General features: G+C 54.1%; 4 protein-coding genes across 7 annotated transcripts in view; 2 read left to right on the plus strand and 2 right to left on the minus strand.

Annotated features, from left to right (window-relative positions):
- ANKHD1 (ankyrin repeat and KH domain containing 1) overlaps positions 1–5,749 on the plus strand; it is a 110,440-nt gene extending 104,691 nt beyond the window's left edge. Inside the window, exons 33-37 of one of the 3 annotated variants that reach the window (XM_051630965.1) lie at positions 770–964; positions 2,061–2,312; positions 3,804–3,979; positions 4,623–4,787; positions 5,233–5,749. In XM_051630965.1, the coding sequence (XP_051486925.1) occupies positions 770–964; positions 2,061–2,312; positions 3,804–3,979; positions 4,623–4,787; positions 5,233–5,292 (848 nt within the window). In that variant the 3' untranslated portion in view covers positions 5,293–5,749. Of the gene's footprint in view, positions 1–769; positions 965–2,057; positions 2,313–3,803; positions 3,980–4,622; positions 4,788–5,232 lie in introns of all 3 variants that reach the window. The other 2 variants (XM_051630966.1, XM_051630967.1) reach the window with 2 other exon arrangements.
- Positions 5,750–5,840: 91 nt separating this feature from the next.
- On the plus strand, positions 5,841–8,935 carry EIF4EBP3 (eukaryotic translation initiation factor 4E binding protein 3). The gene is made up of 3 exons (XM_051630963.1): positions 5,841–6,995; positions 8,350–8,523; positions 8,715–8,935. Exons 1-3 carry the CDS (start codon positions 6,878–6,880, stop codon positions 8,741–8,743), a joined length of 321 nt encoding a protein of 106 aa, XP_051486923.1. The 5' UTR covers positions 5,841–6,877; the 3' UTR covers positions 8,744–8,935.
- An 829-nt stretch (positions 8,936–9,764) lies between these two features.
- SRA1 (steroid receptor RNA activator 1) lies at positions 9,765–11,652 on the minus strand. Of its 2 annotated transcripts, none has more exons than XM_051631107.1 (5): positions 11,572–11,652; positions 11,075–11,201; positions 10,500–10,677; positions 10,232–10,340; positions 9,765–10,143 (listed from the first exon to the last, which is right to left on the minus strand). In XM_051631107.1, the coding sequence occupies exons 1-5, from the start codon at positions 11,594–11,596 to the stop codon at positions 9,950–9,952; spliced, it is 633 nt and encodes a 210-aa protein (XP_051487067.1). In that variant the 5' UTR covers positions 11,597–11,652; the 3' UTR covers positions 9,765–9,949. The 2 variants fall into 2 exon arrangements, with proteins under 2 accessions (XP_051487067.1, XP_051487066.1); XM_051631106.1 differs by lacking the exon at positions 11,572–11,652 and adding an exon at positions 11,416–11,512 and having other exon boundaries at positions 10,500–10,714.
- A 100-nt stretch (positions 11,653–11,752) lies between these two features.
- APBB3 (amyloid beta precursor protein binding family B member 3) lies at positions 11,753–16,434 on the minus strand. Its single transcript, XM_051631525.1, is given in 13 exon segments — positions 11,753–11,977; positions 12,454–12,665; positions 12,763–12,909; positions 13,032–13,115; positions 13,282–13,369; positions 13,456–13,570; positions 13,657–13,662; positions 13,781–13,908; positions 14,297–14,437; positions 14,600–14,657; positions 14,900–14,976; positions 15,272–15,462; positions 16,351–16,434. Coding segments are annotated over 13 exon segments (1,521 nt in total). The 5' UTR covers positions 16,400–16,434.
- Positions 16,435–19,708: the final 3,274 nt, after the last annotated feature.

A 19,708-nucleotide genomic window follows, 5' to 3' on the forward strand; every position in this document is an offset into this window, starting at 1 on the left:
GCTCTTCAGCAACATATGCTGGTCCTGGTTGTGGTCACTTTGAAATGTTTAAGTGCTTTTGAAACTAGTCTTGTTTAATAGGCCCTTGAAACTAAACCCAAAACTCAGATGAATGTATGGCCATGCCTGTTTCTGCTTTCAGGTGATAACGTGTGAGAAGAGCTTTTACACCACTTTGTTAAATAACTGTAATTCCCCCTTGCTAATAATTTTTGTGGGACTTTGAACTTTCTTCCCATCTCTCCCTTCTTCTCACACATCCCAGTGGAAGGCAGCCCCTTCTCCTGTTGTGCTGTGCATCTCCAGCCCTGTTTCTCTGGACACAACATGCTCAGACCAATCTATATGTGAATGTACCTATTGGATGGCAAAAACCATCCTGCAGCAAACTGCTTCCCTGGTGCCGGATTCCCTTGGGACTTTCATGGAGCCCTGTATCTCTGTTTGACTTGCGTGGCTTTTTTGTAAACAAAGATCCTTGCCACTCCCAGCTTTCATCTTTTGCCCTCCCTGCTAAGATGTTTTCCTTTTAGTGACCACAAAGGGATGGCTGTTTTTGTTAAAACTTCAGGCCAAAACAGAGAGCATAGAGATATGCCTTCTGTGGGTTTCTAAGGGAGAATCGTGCACCCGTAAAATGAATTTACCATGTGCAGATACCCCTGAAGGTGATGAGATGCTTTAATTATATTTGGAGCACTAGCTCTCTCTGGTGCTTTGAAGCAGGTTCCCAAAGAGAGATATTTAATCAAATTTATGTTTATTTCAGGCTTACCCTCTCTAGATCCATCCAACAGCTCTACAACTTCTTCTTCAGGTCCTTTGACAGGCTTTTCAGCAAACATACCAGGAGCACGGGTTTACCTTCAAGGGCCAGCGCCTGTTGGGACTCCCAGCTTTAACAGACAGCATTTTTCACCACATCCTTGGACAAGCGCAACAAATTCATGTAGGAACTTCATGGGTCTGTCTTAGTTAACTATAAATTCATAGCTGTTGTCTTTAGTAGATTTGTAACTTGAGAGGAAATTACCCAGTGATGCATAAAATGCTTTCCAATTGCTTTTAGCAGCCGTGAGGATGGCGTGCAAATCCCAAGCTGCACTATTTTGTGGTTGTTCCCATGTAAAATGCCACTAGTTCTGGTTGCATTAGTGAAGGCATATTTGGGGGAAAAAAAAAACATTCGTCCTAGGCTCTGAGAGGAGAGGACATGAAGCTGTGGGGGAGTGGAGGTGATTATACCAAGCTAAAGATTCCCCTATGAGAATAATGTTAGTTGAAACTGTCATGTTTGCCATAGTTTGAAGTTATACTTGCCTTTTTTTTCTTTTTGTTTTGGATTTTATTCTGGAATTATTTCATGTTGCTTAAAACATTCTAAAGTCTTTAAGGATCATCTGAGGTAACAGTGGGTTTTCCTCCTAAGGAAGAACATGGAAGTAGCTTTACAGAAAATATGGGTCTTTGATTCAGAATTTTAAGTGAAGAGGCTTTTCATGTCACTGCATGCAACTTCATTGCCACTCTGAGCTTAAGAACCAAAACGTTTAAATGAGTGATCAAAGGAAGTTGGATTTCCCAAGAAGAGTCAGTGACGCTTCTGAAGTTGGTGGGACTTACACTCTTATGTGTACATGTGTATGTACATGTATATGTACATGTGGCTTTGGGAAGCTGTCTAATTTCTCTGCTGCTGAAAGTGGTGGTTACCAACACCAGGCTGTTTAGATATTTATGGTATTTTGGCTGATGATTTTACCTCTTCCTGAAACTCTTCCATGTTTCTTATTCTTTCTTCTAATTAATTTAGATGTACTGCTATGTCATGAGAATACCACATGATTCAGATGGCTGAAAGCATTTGTGTTACAATGGTGCTTTTAGAGTTAAAATAAACTCTAAAGAGAATTTCTGTGAAAGACTTGAAGAAAAAGGCTTTAAAACCTTTTAATCATTTGCTCAGAGATAATACTGGGGGGATAGAGAGGGTAGCATTTATGCTCTCAAGCTTCTGTGCTTTCTGTGTCACTAAGCAAGAGAAATATTCTTTTCAGCAGGTGAATCTCCTATTCCATCAGTTTCCTCAGGATCATCTTCGCCCCTTTCAGCTGCTTCTGCACCTTCTAACTTGGGCCATCCAAAAGCAGGTAACACCAGTCAAGATCGAAAGGTCCCCCCTCCCATCGGGACAGAAAGGCTGGCCAGGATTCGCCAGGGAGGATCTGTCACTCCGACACCCTTAGGAACTAACTTCACGGCCCCTGTTGGTCATAGTGGTATTTGGTCCTTTGGAGTTAACAGTGTGTCTGGTAAGTCTCTTGTACAGCCTGGGGTAGCCTAAAGAAACTTAAGAGGGCCTTCTGCAAGTACTGCATTGGAAACTGGGGAATTTGTGAATGTCTATTCCCTGGAGGTGTTCAAGAGTGGGTTGGATGGGGCTTGAAGCAACGTGGTCTAGTGAGAAGTGTCCATGTCCATGATAGGGGGGTTGGAACTAGATGATCTTTAAGGTCCATTCCAAGCCAAACCATTCTGTGATTCTATTAAAAGAAAGTTGGGGAGGAGGAATGAAGTTCCACAGACTAATCAACTTCCATGTATGATGTCCTGAAGGGAAACCTGGTGTCGTTTGTGGGAGGGTGTGTATCAATGGATGTACTTTGGATTTCTCTCCTAATGTAGGTGGTTTCACCCAACCTAGATTATCTGTTAGCATACTCTTGTAAAACCCTGAGAACAGTTCTGAAATGTCATATCAAGTCTATTGAATGATACATAATTGAAAAAGTACACAAGTTTTATCTTTAAGAAGGTCCATTTCTAAGTCTGACCCTTGGCCTAAAAGGACAACTGCCTCCATCCAAGTTTCTAGCCTGCCTTCCATTAACATTTTAAAATGTTAGTTGTGGTGCAGCTGGTGCATCCTGAAACACATAGTTGTGGATGCTCATTTTTGCATTGATTTTATCATGACTCTTAAGTATTACAGCGTAACTTCTGTTCCAGACAGTCCTGGTTTCAAAAGAATGACTTTGAAACAGCTGAAGTTTTACTTTCAGTTTCCTGGTAGTTTATGGCCCTTGTGGAAAGGAGGAACTGCAGCAGTTGAGGTGTAAAGTGTTTCCATTGGTAATTTGAAAAACAAATGTTTAATAGTACTGTATTTGTATTTTTTCAGTGAAGGCCTGTATAGTTCAATTAACTCAGTGTCTCAGCACTGCTGTGTTTTTTCAAGAAAAGCTTGTATGTGCTCACAGACAGTGCTTGGAGGTTTATTGAATCTTAGCTGTTCCTCTGTGGGCACCCAAAGCTTGCAGTTACTAGTAGTCACCATTATCTCCACACTTGTCTGAAGGACCAAGATGAATGTACCTGCAGATGGCACGTGCATGGCCAGACTTCCTGGCCTCACTGGTCTCATCTTTCCCTGTTTTTGCCTCTATCATAAATGTAACTTTGTTCTGTGTTCCTTTGCTGTATGACAGGATGTGGGAACTGGAGGGAAAGAAAGAGTGTGCATGTAGCCAGCCTTCTGTAGTTCTGCCTGCTGCAGCTTCCCTGTGAGAGGCCTTGATGCTACAGCTAAGAGTGGTGTGTTTGCATTGTCTGTGATGGGCTGTCAGCCTAAAGCTGCTTTGCCTTGGGCTCAGAGCAGATCCCTGAGATACCTTTGTGTAGCTGTGTGTTTTCAGGAGGCTTTGGATGGATGTATGTAGGTATGTGCAGCTGCTGAATTCTACTCCAGAATTTTTTTTCTTAAATAAATTGTAACCAGCCATTTTCATTTTCCTCCTTTCCAGAAGGCTTATCAGGTTGGTCTCAGCCTGTCATGGGAAATCATCCAATGCATCAGCAGCTGTCGGACCCAGGCACATTTTCTCAGCATCAGCCAATGGAGAGAGATGATTCTGGAATAGTGGCTCCCTCAAATATTTTCCACCAACCTATGCCAAATAGTTTTGTGGATTTTTCTAAAGTAAGTCACAGAGGGTTGAATTTAGTCAATAAAATGACCAAGAACTGTCTTTCCTACATTTCCTGTTTATGCTGTATGCGTGTGCCTCTTCTAGCATTGCTTGCCCCACCTAGTCACAAACCTCCTTTCATGATAAAGAAATCTCAGATTGCAAAAAGCTGTTCTGTAACTTGCTCTTTCTGAACTGGAGCAATACTTTAGATGGCTACAGTAAATTTATAGAAAATCTTCAACTTGGAGTCATGTAGGCTCAAGCTGCGTGCAGGCTTTGCTGAAGGGCAGCCCTGGGCTGCAGTCCTGTATGCACCAAGGTTGTCAAGTGCCACAGAGGGAGCACTGGGATTGCCTTGCACAGCTGCTGTGTCTGGCTTTATGGGGGTCATGTGAAAGGGCTTTGCAGAGGTTGCTGCATCCTGGCAAGGTGTAATTTCAGAAAAATGTGTCAGCTGACTAGAATCTCAACCTCTGAAGAGTCACTGTATTCCATACACTGCCTAGGTGTGCAGTGGTGCCCTGTTTTCTCACAGTGCCAGGTATTTGCCAGTTGGGGAGCATTACATACAATGTGAAGCAGACAGGGTACTACAGTCATCTTTAACAGCCATGGTCTTCTTCACCAAGGGTGCTTTTTCTTTGCCCTCAGGGCCTACCGATTTCCATGTATGGCGGCACCCTAATACCCTCGCATCCTCAGCTAGCGGATGGCCCAGGAGGCCCCCTCTTTAATGGGCTCCATACGCCAGATCCCGCCTGGAATCCCATGATCAAAGTTGTCCAGAACTCAACAGAATGTACTGATGCTCAGCAGGTAGTGTGGTTGCCTTTTTCCACCTTTGCTTACTTAGGTCTTTTTACAGTATTGTGCTTTGTTTTGTTTTGATTTGTTTCTGCATAGTTGACGTTTTTCAGTTATTTGATACTAAGATTGAGATTGCATTACTTTTCCCCTGCAGTATGTGTATGTAAAAAAATATATGGTGCTACCCATACCAGACCTTTCAGGTAAAATAAGCAGCATTTCAAGACTGCTCATCCGGGTAATCAGTGTTGTTGTGAGAGGGTTAATATTCATACTCAGCATCTTGCAGGTTGTCGGTCAGACCTGGGCCAGAGCTGAAGAGGGCTCCCAGCCTTGACAGTCTGATTATATTTTAGGGGAAAGCCTTAAGCGTGCCCTCTAGTGGTTAAACGCTATGTTAAAGGAACCTGTATTTGCTTTCATAACAGAATTGTCTTTTTATTTCTTGCTGTAGATTTGGCCTGGCACCTGGGCACCTCACATTGGAAACATGCATCTCAAGTACGTCAACTGATTTAAAGGGGGTCTATCCTTTTTTAGCCTTGTTTGGGAATCTTTATGGTCTTGAAGAACCTTGGGGATTTTTTTGATGTGCCTAACTGAGCAATTTTCTGTGGGCTTTAACAATGGAAACTCAATTGCCCATTGAATAAGAACAAATTGATTTACCTATACAAACTGATTCAGTTCTCCAGTTAGTTTAGCCATTTTGAACTTAAAAATCAGACAAAACTAGTGCTTTTGGCTAAACACCATGGAGTGCTCCTTATATGCAGCAGAGAACTAGCTGATTAGATGATTCAACCTTTTAGGGTGGTAAATATCTGTATAATTGTTTACATTCATTTACATACATTACATACTTTTAAAGGAAAAGCTAAGTAAACTTCATGTCGTATAGTGACTCTACTTTATGTAGCCTGTATTAATGTGAAATACTTCCCTGAACATTCAATAAAAGGTGAACAGTATTTTTAGGCTGTGTGTGAGAATTTTGGAAGAGGCTCTGTCTTGTCGTCAGTAGCTGCTTCTGTGCCCCTTTCAGGGTCAGGTAATTAGCATGTGGATGCTGTCAGGGTTTGGGGGAGGGTTTTGATCTGCAGTTGACAGCAGTATGAGGTCTGCTGAGTACTTCCTCCTGCCAGTTATTAGCCTTTTGTTTCTTTGTGTGTGCAAACATGGCTATACATTATTTTTTTCCTTCTGGATTAGTTTTGCTGCTTCTAGTACTCTTTGTCCAGGTAGGTTGCCTGAGAGATTGGATTTTATTCAGGGGCTGGAAATAAGGGCTGATTTGACAACGTGGCAACTGATGGCATCTTAATTTGCAGAGGGAAGGCAGCTTGCAGGTGAATGCAGGGTTTCTTCACCTGACTTGCTGTGACCAGTTGCCTAGGGACAGATCTCAGGAAAGCAGTGACCACTTACTCTAGAGAAAAAAGCAGCATATTCAGTTTGAAGCTTCTTGTAACCCTTTAAATCTGGTAAGAGCTCCTCGAGTCCTTTCTGTAAGGAAGAAGGGGATTTTTATATACTGCTTAAGGTGGATATTCATTCTATAACCAGATGCAGAAGTTCTTCACTTTCTGCACTTGGACTATGCTCATTTCTGCTTTTGCTCAGTGGCAGTGCAGTAACTACACTGCATTTTTGGTCCATTGCTCAAGCAGGTAATTACAGTGCATGTGGTGTCCAATCTAATGGACCAGTTATGGTGGTTTCTCAAACCAGATGCAGACTTCTCCACCTTTCTCCACCTTCTTCAGACAAATCCCTACAAGCAGCAGCAGAGTTTCCCCAGGAAAAGCATGAGGAAGGAGTACTGAAAACCCAAATACTGCAGGCAAATAAACCTCAGAAATGCTACTGTCTGATACATGCAGATATTTTTCCTTGTATCTGAGGAAGAAATACAAAAGACATTGAGCTGTTGCTGCTCCCCTGATAGTGCAAATGCCAGTGGAGAAACACTCACGTGTAACAGTAATTGTGTTGAAAACAGACAGTATTGTAGTGCAATAGGTGTTTGCTGGGGGGGGGTGAGTTGTGGGGAGGGATGAAGGAGGGGCCTAAGGCCCCACCCCACCCACAAGGGCTCCATGGCTGCTGCAGGCACCACCGCCTCCTCTTGCCCTATCCCAGGGAGCCAACATCCCCCCATCCCAGAGGGCTACAGCTCTACGCCGGGTGGCACCGTCTACTGCACGACACCAGGGGGTAAGACCCAGCACGGGGACAGGGTTGTCCCCTGAGCAGACCACTGGCCTCAGCTGCCCCATGCCTGTCTAATTTAGGCAGCTCTATCCGGAGTGGGTCCTTTTCTGGGCTCTCCAGCTTGCAGCTTGGCCCTTGGGGACATGGACACCTGGTCTGGGCCCCAGCCCCAGGCAGGCCCATGAGGTAGTGGCTAACCTGGTGGCCCAGAGCTGGAGTGGAACAGGGAGCCCCAAAGCTTTGTATGAAGATACTGCTAGAAGCTAGGACTGTTGTCCTGTGGTACCGGGGGGGAGAAGGCAGATGTTGCTGCCTGGGGTGTGTGTTGGTGGCAGTCCTGCTGGGGTGGTGGGTGCAGCACTGGTCCTTGTAGGGTGGGTTGTGCCTGGGCACAGGACAAAGTCTGCTCCCACCCGAGCTCACCAGCCCTGCAGAAAGGTACTGGGTGGCATGGCTTCCTCCAGGGGCACCTGAGGTCTGGCCTCTTGTGCCCCTCCACCCCCAAAGCCTCGGGTTCAGCTGTTGAGCAGGTCCTTCTCTTTGCTGTCTGTCCTCAGAGCTGTGTGTGCCGTGTCACTGAGCTGGGCATGTTTCAGTTGAGCCGCAGGCTCCATTGTGTGCCTTGATAAGCTTATCTGGGGATGGGAGCTGGCGGGGCACAGCAGGCTCAAGGGCGTGTAAGGTATTTGTGGGAAGGGTCTGGCCTGCCCAGGAGCTCTGGGCCCAGAGCAGGGGCAGCCAAGCACGGAGGGGTCTGGCCTGCGAGGACAGGCCTGGGTGGGTCAGGACAGAGGGTGGTTTGCAGGCTGGTGTAGCCTCAGGGGTCGTGTGCCCCAGGTGGGCATGGCTCTGGGGCCACATGGCCAGGAGGTTGGCACACCAGAGGTGTCCTATGGAACCCAGTGCCTTATGCTCCTGCAGGGCAGCAGTGTGGCCCTCTGAGCTGATGGGAATGGGTCCCTGGGTACAACTCCCCATGGTGCCAGCAAGGAGGCACCCAGCCTGCACCAGACACCTCTGGGCAGGGTATGCTGGGGACCTGCTTGGTCACTGGGCTGAGGACCCCGGGGCTGGCCCTGCTTTCCAGGCAGCACAGGGTAGCTACCGTGGGGCACTTGTGTCAAGGCTGGACCCTCTATGCTGTGCCCTGGAAGAGCTCCAGGAATCCAGGGGCAGAACAGCATGGGGAAGAGCTGCCAGGCAGGACTCTCAGTCAGCTATGTGGGAAGCCCCACAGTGACTTCAGAGCCAGCTGTATCCCCAAGCCAAACTGGGTCCCACTCCCTGCTCTGGGCTCAGGCAATGGTGCTTGGAGAGGGGGGCTGGCAGTGCCTGACAACTGCCTGCTTTTTGGCAGGTACCCGCATCATCTACGACCGCAAGTTCCTGCTGGAGTGCAAGAATTCACCCGTGGCCAGGACCCCTCCCTGCTGCCTGCCCCAGATCCCCGGTGTCACATCCCTGGCCCAGTCCAGCCTCGTCAAGCTGGAGGAGCTCAAGGAGCAGAATGAGAGCAAAGAAGCCATGCCAGGTGAGCAGCCCTGGCATGCAACCCCTGCCTGTGCACTGCCTGGGCTTCCTGCCTGGCTGAAAGACCAAGGGGGGATCCTGGCTCAGCCCTGGTTCCAGCTCCTGCCCCCTTTGCCTGCACATTTCTCCAAAGGCAGACCTGGTACACAGCCCCTCCTAACCCTGGCCCTGTATCCCTTCATACCCTTGCAGATCAAGACCAGTTTGAGATGGACATCTGAGTTTCCAGCTCCCTGTCTCCAGGTCACAGCTGGGCCTCTTCCTGGGCCTCGTGGAGGTGCTGGCACCATGACCAGCTAGCTGCAGCCCTCTCTGATGCTGGGGATGGATATGTGACACCTCAGGCTCTAGCACAACTGGCTGGTGCAATTGCCTAGGAGCTCATGCTTGATCAATAAACAACGTGAAACCCCTGTGCTGACCTGGTGCATCACTGTTGCGACTCATCTGGGTGCTTGGAGCACTGGGGAGGGGAGCTAAAAGGAGGTAAGCACCACCGGGAGCCCTTATGAGGGTGCTGAGGATTTCACTCCTGCACAGAGACCCTGCAGGCTGGGGCGGTGAATGCATGGCCTCAGGGTCTGCTCCCAAGCTTGGGGTGACACAAGCAACCTCACCCAGCTGTGGTGGGGACAGCTGCTGAGGCCTTCCTGCAAGTGTGGGAAGGAGCAGCACAGTGCTGTCTGCTTGCTTGTCCAGGGTAATTATCCTGAGCTTACCTGGCCTGGTGGGCATCACTAGCATGGTGATTTTTCTCCTCCCATCTGTCTCCCTGGCCTCACTCCCCCAGGTGTCTTGGGTCTGAGCTGTGCCAGGAAGGGCAGAAGCCCAGATGAGAGCATGGTCTGTAGCTGCAACACAAGCCCTGGTATAGCCAGGCTGCTCTGGGCTGATGGCAGGTCAGCCTCCCAGCCAGCCTAGCACCCCTCAGGGGCTATCTCCTACAGGAGAGGTGGGTTATGTACCCACTGCTGGGGTTCCCTCCACTGCCAAAGGCAACGCCAGAGGGAGCCAGGCAGCAGGGACACTGCTGCCTACTACCTCTGGGTGATGCTGAGATGCTGCCAGAGGAATTCCTTCCCTTCGTATCTTGTGGACTGGGAACACCCTGCAAGGGTGAGAGTTCCTTGGACAAGCCTGAAGCTGCAGCAGCCTTGCCCAGTAGTCCTGTCTCCTGCTGCTCCTGGGAGAAAACCAGGACCTGTTCTGTGCCAGAACCTCAGGGCAGGCTATGGCCAGGAGTAGGTTAGTGCCGTTTATTAAACATCATGTAGTGAATTGCCAATAAAATGTTGCAATGATTAAAATCCCCTTTTCCTAGGTGAGGACTGGAAGGCAGGGGAGGTGTCCAGACTCCATAGGGCAGCAGGGGCCCTTCTGCTGGTGGCCCGGGGCATGGTGTTCAGTCTGTAGCCCCATCCCTGGCATCAGGAATCCTCCTGGCCAGGCCCAGCCTCAGTGCTGCCACCCGGCTCGGCAGCAGGCTCAGTAGCAGGCAGGCTCCTGGTTTCCGCAATCAGACGCTTGACACCCACCAGCCACTGGCTCACCTCGTTCACGTGGTCCACCATGAGTGAACGGTGGATCTCATCAGCCATATCCCAGTGCTGTTGCTGAAGCTCTGCCAGGAAAGGGGAAACCAGTCAGTGGTGTAGGGTCAGCCTTCTCAGGGGTATGTCCTGCCCTAGCACCTGGTACTTGCTCCTCACCTTTTACCAGGAGGCTCATCCTCTTCCTCACTGGGGCTGACAGCTTCCCTTGAGCCCATGCATCCCCCAGAACCGTCAGCCGCCGCCCGATGTCATCACACACTTGTTTCTGGAAGCAGAGGCGAGCTGGAGGAAGGATCTGTGCCACACCAGCTCTGGGGAGCTGCTGTTGGTAGGGGTTCTCCTCCCCCCCGCCCCAAGGCAGCCCTTGCCTGGCTGCATCCTGCAGCACCAGGGACAGAGTGGGAGGAAGGGGCTGGGATCTCACCTGCACTGTGGGGCGGCAGGTGTCCAGGGCCTCCCACAGCGGGGCCAGGACGGCCTGGGCAGGCACGTTGCACTCCTCCAGGCCAGCCACAGAGCTTGGCCCTCTGCTCTCTGCCCGCGGGGCAAGGCTGATGGGCCCCAAGGGGGGTGGTCCCAGCGCCCGGGGAGGAGGTGCTGGACTTGCAGCAGGGGCACAGGCCGAGTCTGGAGAAGCACCTGCGGGGAAGAGCCCCATCAGCCCAGCCGCAGGGATGCAAGCCGAGGAACTGCTTGCTTGTCACTGCTGAAGCACAGGCCCAGCAGGAAGGGGGGTCTCCAGCCCCCAGTCCGTGCTGCCCCAGGGCCAGCAATGCCCAGCCTCTGGCACCCCAAAGCTGAGAGTAAGGGCAAGTGCCACCTACCCTGCTCCCCCACTGCCCCGGAGCAAAGGGAACCAGACCCACACCCCACCAGGCTGCAATTCCCCCCCGGCCCTAAGGGGAAGGACCCAGAGAGGAGAGTGAGGGAGAGTCCCCTGTGGAGCCGCTGGCTGGGCAAGGGTGAAGTGGGGCAGGCCGGGGCTTTGCGGATGCTGACCTGGGGGGGTCCCCGCGGGCGGAGGGGGGGGGCCGGCGGGTGAGTGGGGTTCGCTTGGGACCTCCGGCCTGCGCCTGCAGCCCGTAGGAGAACTGAGGAGGGTCGTTCCAGCCACGCTCCTGGTTTCCTGCGGCAGCAAAGGGCACAGTGAGACCTGTGAGGGGGGCCAAGGGGACCCTCCTCCAAGCCCCCGCACCAGGAAGGGCTCCCCCTCCGAAACGGCCTTCCCGGGGCTACCCCCACCAGACACGGCCCTCTGATCCCCCTCCCCAGGACTCGGACGACCCCAAGGCTCCTCCCACTGGGACAGGATCCCCATCCCCAGACACGGCCCCACTCACCCCCCGAGACACAGCTTCCCCGGGGCTCCAACCCCGGGACCCTCCCCACGCCATGACTCGTCCTCCCAGCGCAACCCACACCCGAACACGCCCCGGGCCCCCGCCCCGGCCCCCCAGTCTCCCCCCGCACCGGAAGTTGGCCCCGCGCCCCCTCACCCGGCTTCACGTAGGGCTCCGCCATCCCGCCACGTCACGCCCCGCCTCGCTGCTTCCGCCCGGGGCGGGGCGGGGCGGGGCGGGGGGCAGCGCGCCCCGCCGGGGGGGGGGGGGGAGCCGGGGCGGGGGGCGGGGCGGAGGCTCCCGGCCCTCCCCCCGCCCCGGCTCCCGCCCCGGCCCGCTATGGGGTGTGTAGCAGCGCCCGCCGGAGGCGGAAGGTCTCCAGGAAGGAGAAGAGGCCCCGCTTGCGGCCTCCCGACCCTGCCGCTCCCCCGCTGCCCCCGCTGGTCTTGGCCGCCCCGCTGGAAGCTTCCCCCGAGGCCGCCGGCCCAGCCCGGCCCCGACCTGTCGCAGCCTTTTCCTCTGCCGCCGGTGCAGTGGCTACCAGGCACTTCTGGTACTGCACCTGTGGGGACAGGAGGGACAGAGCGTGGCTGTGTGGTGGGGGAACAAAGTAGCACCACTGTGGGGGTCACATGCAGCCTGGTGTGGCCGTGGGGTGGGACATGGCACTGTGTGGCTGTGGGGTCACACAGGGTGGGATGGCCATGGGGTGGGGACTCAGAGTCACCGTGGGGTTGGGCAGAGCATGGCATTGCCGCGGTGTCAGACACAACATGGGGTGCCTGCAGCGTCACATGCAGCACGGGGCGGCCATGGGGTCAGACACAACGTGCTGTGCCCGTGAGGTGGAGCGCAACATGCAGCCCAACAGAGCATGCCAGTGGGTTAGACATGGCACCTGAAGTCAACTCCCTCTTGCCCCTGCTGCCCTTCCCAGGGCCAGGCATCCCACCTAGGCCCCTAGCTCTGCCCTTGACCATCCCCAGCCCTTGTCTCTGAGGGAAGCTGGGGGCACTGGGGCGCCCCTCCCCCGCTCACCATGCAGGCTGCCTGCACCGCCTCCGAGATGGTGCCAGCGTCGGGCTCACACCAGAAGGCCGTGCACTGGAAGTGCTGCCCCATGTCCACGATGAGCGCGAAAGTGTGGGCATCCCGGCCCACACCCAGGAAGGTCACGTACCGCACCTGGCACTCCCAGATGTGCACCACTTCCTCGTCATCCTGCAGGGACCCCATGGGCCCATCCACCCCTGGCCCACCCTGCCATCCCCATCAGGTACCCCCTGCCAGCAGCCCAGGCCCTCATGGTGGGTGCCTGTTCCATCCCGGTGGCAGCAGGGTGCCCACTTCAGCCAGAGCCCCCCGTCCCTCTCCCCACCTGTGCAGGCTGCACCCTCATGGCTGTGTCAGACACGTGGAGGAGGGAGGGTGTCCAGTTGTCCCGCCCAGGGCCCTTCATCAGCTTCTCAATAGCTTCATTCAGCACATCCATCCCTGAGGAGCAGAAGACCCCATCCCATCAGCTGCTGCCCCACAGGCAGGGACCACCACTGCTCAGCCACCTGGCAGTGGGACATTCTCAGGCATCCCCCAGCTGTGGGGCCAGCAGCACTTACCCATGGCCCTGGGCACAGGCAGGCTGCCAATGTACAGTGCCTCGTAGGTCTGCATCGACTGCCTCACTGCTTCCAGGACATCGACTACCAGGACAGGAGAGGTGAGGGTAGACCCCTGTCCCCTGCTTGTCCCCAAGGACCCCAGGGCCACAGCTGGACAGCTTAAAAGGCTATGGCCACTGGGCATCCCCACTGGCCAAGGGCAGACTGTGGGCAGGTGGAGCAGCTGGTGGCACAGGGGGGTTGGTACCTTTCAGTGGCAGGTCCTCAGTGGAGATGGGCTCCAGCATGGTGGCATGTGGCAGCCTGCTATTTGCTATGGCTCGCTCAGCCATGATCTGCAAGAGATGGGGTTCCCAGTGCCTCCCTGTACCCCCAAGATCCCTGGGCCATGCCTGTGCCTGCCAGACCCCCTGCATCCCACCTTGGAGCACATCTCGTGCAGGGCCTTGGCAATGCCCTTGGCAGGCACATTGCAGTGGAAGACGTGACACTTGAGGACGCAGGTGTCCTTGTCACTGGCCACAAAGGCAAAATCTCTGTAAGGCCATGAGCAAGCCAGTGAGAAGTAGCAGAGACAGCTATCCCCCTCCCCACACTGCCCACTGGCCTCATGCTCCCTTACCTGTCCCTGCAGCCATGGCAGCAATCAGGGAGGGAGGAGAGGGGACAGGTTACTGCTGGGATGCTTTCTCCCCACTGCAGGCAGAGCTGCTTCCCAGACCAGGCTCTGCCCCAGCCCCCAGCACCTGCCATTGTTGCAGCCAACGCCCCAAACGCGGATGTTGAGGATGGGCTGGTGGTGGATGAGGCTGTGGTCGAGGGGGTCCACCAGGCTCATGGTGTCCTTCTTCAGGATCATCACCAGGTCCTGGCCCTGTAGAGGGTCAGCGGCTCCCTCAGCCTGACAAGATGGCCTGGGCATCTCCAGCACCCAGCACATGTATGGACAATCCACTCCTCCCAGCTGGCTCAGCCCCAAGTGTGGGAACAGCCCTGTTACACCCCACAGCCTTCCACAGCTACCATTCCTGTGTGTGAGGACAGCCCACCCAGGCACACCCGGCATTGCCCCCAAGGGACAGCTCCATCAGACCCACCTGCCCCACACTTGGGACAACTGCATGGATACCCTATGTGGAGAGTCGATTCTAGCACAGGCACTGGTCCCTACACCAAGCATAGTCCCCTTTGGTGGAGACAGCCAGCCTCAGCAGTGGTCCCAGGGTGGGACCCTGCCTGGCAGCACTGTCCCAGGCTCTCACCTCGCCCCGATTCTCCATGGAACTCTGGCCCTTGCTGTTGGAGAGCTGCTGGATGCAGTTGTTGACCGCAATGCTGCTCTTGCCAGGTGCCAGGTCCTCCTCAGGGATCTCCACCCAGCCCAGCGAGCGCACAGCAAAGCACTGAGAAGAGACACATGGGGCTTCAGCACAAGCCACCTGGATCCCACAGCCCTCACCATGCCTGTTTGGTCACCCCTGCTCCTGTCCCTAGCATCTCCTGCCTGACCCCTCCTCTACCAGCCTGAGCCCATGATGCTGCCACGAAGCCCCTGGCTGCAGTACCTTGGAGCCAGGCTCTGCATTCTGCTGGAAGTCCTCTCCATGCCAGGGCAGTGAGGTCCTGCAGAGGAATGGGGTGGGTGAGGGGATGGTTCCCACCCAGCAGCACGGACCTGGGGCACTCAGAGAAGCACAGGATGCCCTAGCACCATCAGACTCCCATGCCACCAGCTGGGAAGTAAACCATGGTGGTGACCAGCATGGTCCTACTCGCTCCAGTGGCTGCTCTGCTGGGGGGCACTTAGGCAGTTGTCAATGGTCAGTGGTGTCCCACACGCCAGCAGAGTGCATGGGCAGTCCTACCTTCGGGACAGAGAAGCCATGGGGCTGGGAATGGGCCTGTCCTTTGCCGAGTGTTTCACCACATGAGCCTGGCAGTCCTGGCAGAGAATGGGAAAGGTGAGGGCAGCAAGATAGGTTGTCAGGAGGCACCAGGTAGGAACCCTCCCTTCCAGGATAGTAGTGCCTCTCATGTAGCCAAGATGAGGCCAACGTGAGGCCTACTGGAGCCATTCAGGGGGCTTAACTCTGGCCAGGAATGAACTGATGAGGGCATTGGGGTGACAGAGCCAGGCCTGCTCCACAGGGAGGCTGGACCAATGATGCCCAGAGGGCTCTTCATTAGGCTTTTGCCAGGGGATGGGATTCAACACCAGCCCTCCCCACATCCCCTACCATTCCCTGGAGTGTATCTTCTCCATCAGCCTCCGGGCACCCTCCTGGGCCGGTGATGCATGTCGGGTGCTGCCACTGCGTTGTGCCAGTTGGCACATGCCAGTAGTAGGTGCCCAGAGAGTCATGGATTTTCCTCCAGCCTGGGGGGAGGTCGGGGTCTGTCTCCAGGCTCTGGTCACTCCAGAGGTTGTCTGCGCAGAGGGAGAGTGTGAGGCAAGAGGCAGAGAGGTCCCCTAGCTGCAGGGCACCCTGAGAAGCAAGCAGCTTCACCCAGCAGGGAAAGGGTCGTGCCGTGGCTTCTGGGTGCACGGCTGGGCACACGGCCCAGCAGAGAAGCACGAAGAGAAGGCGCCAGGCCCGAGAGGCTGCAGCGGGGACGGGCCCCGGGCCAGTGACCAGGGCCGGTATCAGCCTCTCATTGGCACCCTGCCCGGCAGGGGCACAAACGGTACAGGCAGCCAGAGCCTGCCCGGGGAGGCAGCTGCAGGGGCGCCCAGGCAGGTCCCGGGGCTGCCAGCCCAGAGATTTCCTTGGCAGCATGCGGTCCCCAGGCCCTGCCGACACCCGAGGGTGACCGAGACCGGCTTCTTCTCCGCTTGGACGGGGAAGGAGGACAGGGGCCATATCCCTGATGTCTGGGAGAAGGGAACTACCTTGGAGGGCTGCAGCTAGGAAGAGCAGATTAACCCCCTCTTCCCGGCCCCCCCGAGCCCTGGAGTGGTCACGGCAACGAGCCCGTGTCGCAGCGCAGCAGCGAGCTGTGTCCCTTGGAAGGCAGCGCGACCCCCACTGGGCGCGGGGCCGGTGGGTGCTCCGAACGCCGCCCTCGCGCCCCTCGGGAAGGTTTGGGGCTGGGGGTGCTCCCGATCCGCGGAAGGGGCGGGGAGCGGCGCGGGCCGGGTCCCCCAGCCCTGGCCTTTCAGCACCGCGGACAGCACCGGGACGCGGCAGCCGCCGGCGGGCACTGACCGGCCCCGGCCCCCCCGCCCCGGCCCCAGCCCGGAACCCGCTCCCCGGCCCCCCCCGCCCCGCCCCGGCCCCGGCCTCCGCAGTGCGGCCCGCCCGCCGGCGCGGCTGACCGTCGCAGTTGACGAGGACGATGGCTAGCATGTAGTCCTTGCCCAGCATGGCCCCGGCGCGGCCCCCCAGGCCCGGACCAGCGGCGGCTGCGGCGGGAGGGGCGGGGCCAGGGCGGGGCGGGAGGTACCGAGGCGGGGGGAGGGGGAGCGGCGCCGTCGGGCGTGGGGCGCGGTCTTGGCGGCTTTCGGGAAGGTGAAGGGGGGGCTTTACCAGAGTCCCAAAGGGCAGTGAGACGCTGGAACAGGTTTCCCAGGGAGGTTGTGGAAGCCCCATCCCTGGAAGTGCTCAAGGCCAGCTTGGACAGGGCTTTGTGTAACCTGCTCTAGTGGGAGATGTCCCTGCCCATGCGGGGGGGTTGGAACTAGATGATCTTTAAGGTCCCTTCCAACCCAAACCAGTCTGGGATTCTATGGTTTTATTACCACTCGGGTATTTCAGGATGGAAAATGGGAGACTCTAGTGGGAAAGGGGCATTTGGGGGCAGAAAAGGAGGTTTCTGAGTGCAGTGGTGGGTCCAGGTCAGCTGCCTGCATCCCTACCTCTATTCCCCTCCAGGCACCCTTAGGCTTCCTCTGTTCCCCTCCCTTCTCCCATAGACCACCCTTTTTCCTCTCCATCCATGCCTATTCCATGTTTATTCTTTTCCATGCGTGGTCAGGTCCTCCCATTTTCCTCCAGCTGCAACCTCTTTCAGTCACTACTGAAGACACTGAAATGTGCATGCTGGTCACCTTCTCCTTCCCACCAGAAACTGAGAGATTTGCATTGTCAGTTTGAGACTTCTGTTCTCCATTCTACCTTGAGCTGATTCGTGGTTGATGCTTAGTATCTGGGCATGGAAGCTCTGGAGACATTTGTTTGTACACCTCAGTTTCTACATGTAGCCCGCCCCCCCCCATGTGCTGCTAGGGACAAAGTCCTTCCAAGCTGCTGATGCCTGGTGACATTCCAAGATGGTTTGCTATCCGTGGCATGATCCAGACAGTCCATCATGACCTCCTGTCCTTTCCCCAAGTCAGAAACTGCTAATCCTGGATGTAGCCTGTGTCCTTCAGAGCCTTCCATGCCCCTCAGCTGAGCTGCTTCTTTCCACATGCAGTTGTCCACAGAGCTTGCATTTTTTGGAAGTGCAAAATGAATTTTCCATGCCTGTTCCCTGGCTTTCAGTGCTCAGCCTCAGTCATGCACTCTGTGGGCATGCCTCGTTTTGTGAAACACTCTTCCCTCCTACCTGCATTTTAACCTTGTTCACGCCTAAGAAAGGCACCAGCTGCATAATCCAACTTTGTAGTTGTCCGCAATAATTTCTGTTTCTTCTGTTGGCATCTGCTTCTTGGGCTATAAGCCCTTCTGCATCTGTCCTGAACTAGTAGGATTTCTGAGATCCAATTCAAGAGCTGTGTCCTAGTTTTGCCAAACCCTAATACAACCCATCCCAACACAGCAGAAGTAAGGGAGGCCCGTTGCTCCATACTTTCATATGTATCTGAGGCAATGGGAGTCAGAGGGGTCCTGACTTTACCTTGACCCCCACTTTGCCAGACTAAGTGATGCTTCCTCTTTTTCTAGTGCTCAGGAATCAGCTCTCCCCAACCAGGAGCAAGCTTATGGTGACTTCGAACAACATGGTGTCCTCTGCTGCATGTGACTCCTTGTCCTTAATTCAACATCCATTTAAATTCCAAAACCTGAGCTTGGCTGATCATATGGGAGGCAGCAACCCCAACACACACTGTTCCCTCTCCTCTTCCTACTTAGTGAAGTAAAAAAAGATGCCTTACTGAAGGCAACTCTCTCCTGGCAGTGTCATGAAAGAGGTGCAGAGGAAGGAGAATCTGGGGATGATGCAGGGCAGAACCTAGGGATTTTATGAATCATCATAGGGGATGTTCAGGAGAATAGACATAGGAAGAGGAAAGGGAGGGGGACAATCAAGCATAGGAAAATAGAATGAAAAGGGAGAAAAGGGTTCGATGGCATGTAAGCAGTGATAGGTTTGTTTGCCTGCCTGAGTGTCTTGTTTCACCACTACAGTCTGTCCTGTACTCCTGTTAAATGACATTTCTTCTGTGTGACCAGGCTCCCTGTTTCAAGCCTGTGTTTTCAAATACAGGTGAGCTGAGCTGGCTAACCTCAGACTGGACCAGCTGCTCAGTAGGACAGGAGATCTTGATGCCCAGTAAGATAAAGTAACATAGGGTCTGAGGGACCTGAGGGCCTAGGTCATCAGAGACTCATGCTCAAAGTCTGTTTGCATGCATATGTGTGGGTGGTTGATCACCTCCCAGGTGGACCAGCCAGTGCACAGGACAGGCAAGAAGACATTGGACAAGGTTTCCCCAGGAATCTCTGCAGAACTGGGCACGGGCCATGCCCTGGTTCCTACAGTTCACCAGACCCTGTAACTTCTAAGGTAAAACCCTTTCAACCATGGCTTAAATTGATGGTCTTCTGCCTGAGCTGTTTGTCATATGATGTGTCCTGATTTTTTTAATGCCTGTTGGTATTCCTACAAACAGGCATGTCCGTATTAGAGGTCTGTGGGGTGTCTTTAATGTCTTGGCTTGATATAGGCTGGAGAGTGTAAGGGCAATGGTATGATCCCTTGTCTAATAAGAAACCCAATCCTAAACAAAGACAAGGCGCATCCTTAGCATCAGAAAAATATATTTTTGGATGTCAATGTAGTGGAAAAAAGGACTACTGTCTCTGAGGAATCCCAGAAAGTCTGTGAAGTGGGACACTGTGCAGCTTATGTACCTCTTTGGGACATGGCAAATGAGGCCAAATGAGCAGGTCAGCCTTTCCATCAGCTTGGAGGTAAATAGTACCCTAAGCAGCTTTATCTGTCATGGCTAATTATTTTAATATCCTGCTGATATTTTTTTGGCTCTTTGGTTGTTGCCACGTATATTCACTCCTAGGGCTGAGATTTGGCTAGGAGCTGTTTTCAGCTGCAAGAAGACCCACATGTACTGGTGTTCTGGTTTGAGGGGTCACAGGCTAATTTTATGGTATCAATATGGGGACGTAGAGAGGGGACTGTTTAGGACCATGAGTAATCACAGGGGCAGGACAGAGAGGGGTTGGGATTCCATCCCTTTTCCTGCCATATTCTATCCAAGCCAGAAGGACAGTAAGTCTGCCCCTTTCTGTTCCCTTCTTACTTGCTGCTTCACTGCACTCAGGAGTCTTCGAGCTAGGCTTCTGCCTTGTCATCAGCTTGCCACATGCTCTGAAGGATCTGACTCTGTTGGGTACTGGGAAGAGCCCTGGCCCCATTTCCCAAGTTGACCCTGCTGCAAAGGACTTTCAGACACTTCTGCCAGTGACCACTGAAATGGAGCTTTGTATATA

Source organism: Apus apus, chromosome 13 (assembly GCF_020740795.1).
Source record: "Apus apus isolate bApuApu2 chromosome 13, bApuApu2.pri.cur, whole genome shotgun sequence".
NCBI lineage: Eukaryota > Metazoa > Chordata > Aves > Apodiformes > Apodidae > Apus > Apus apus.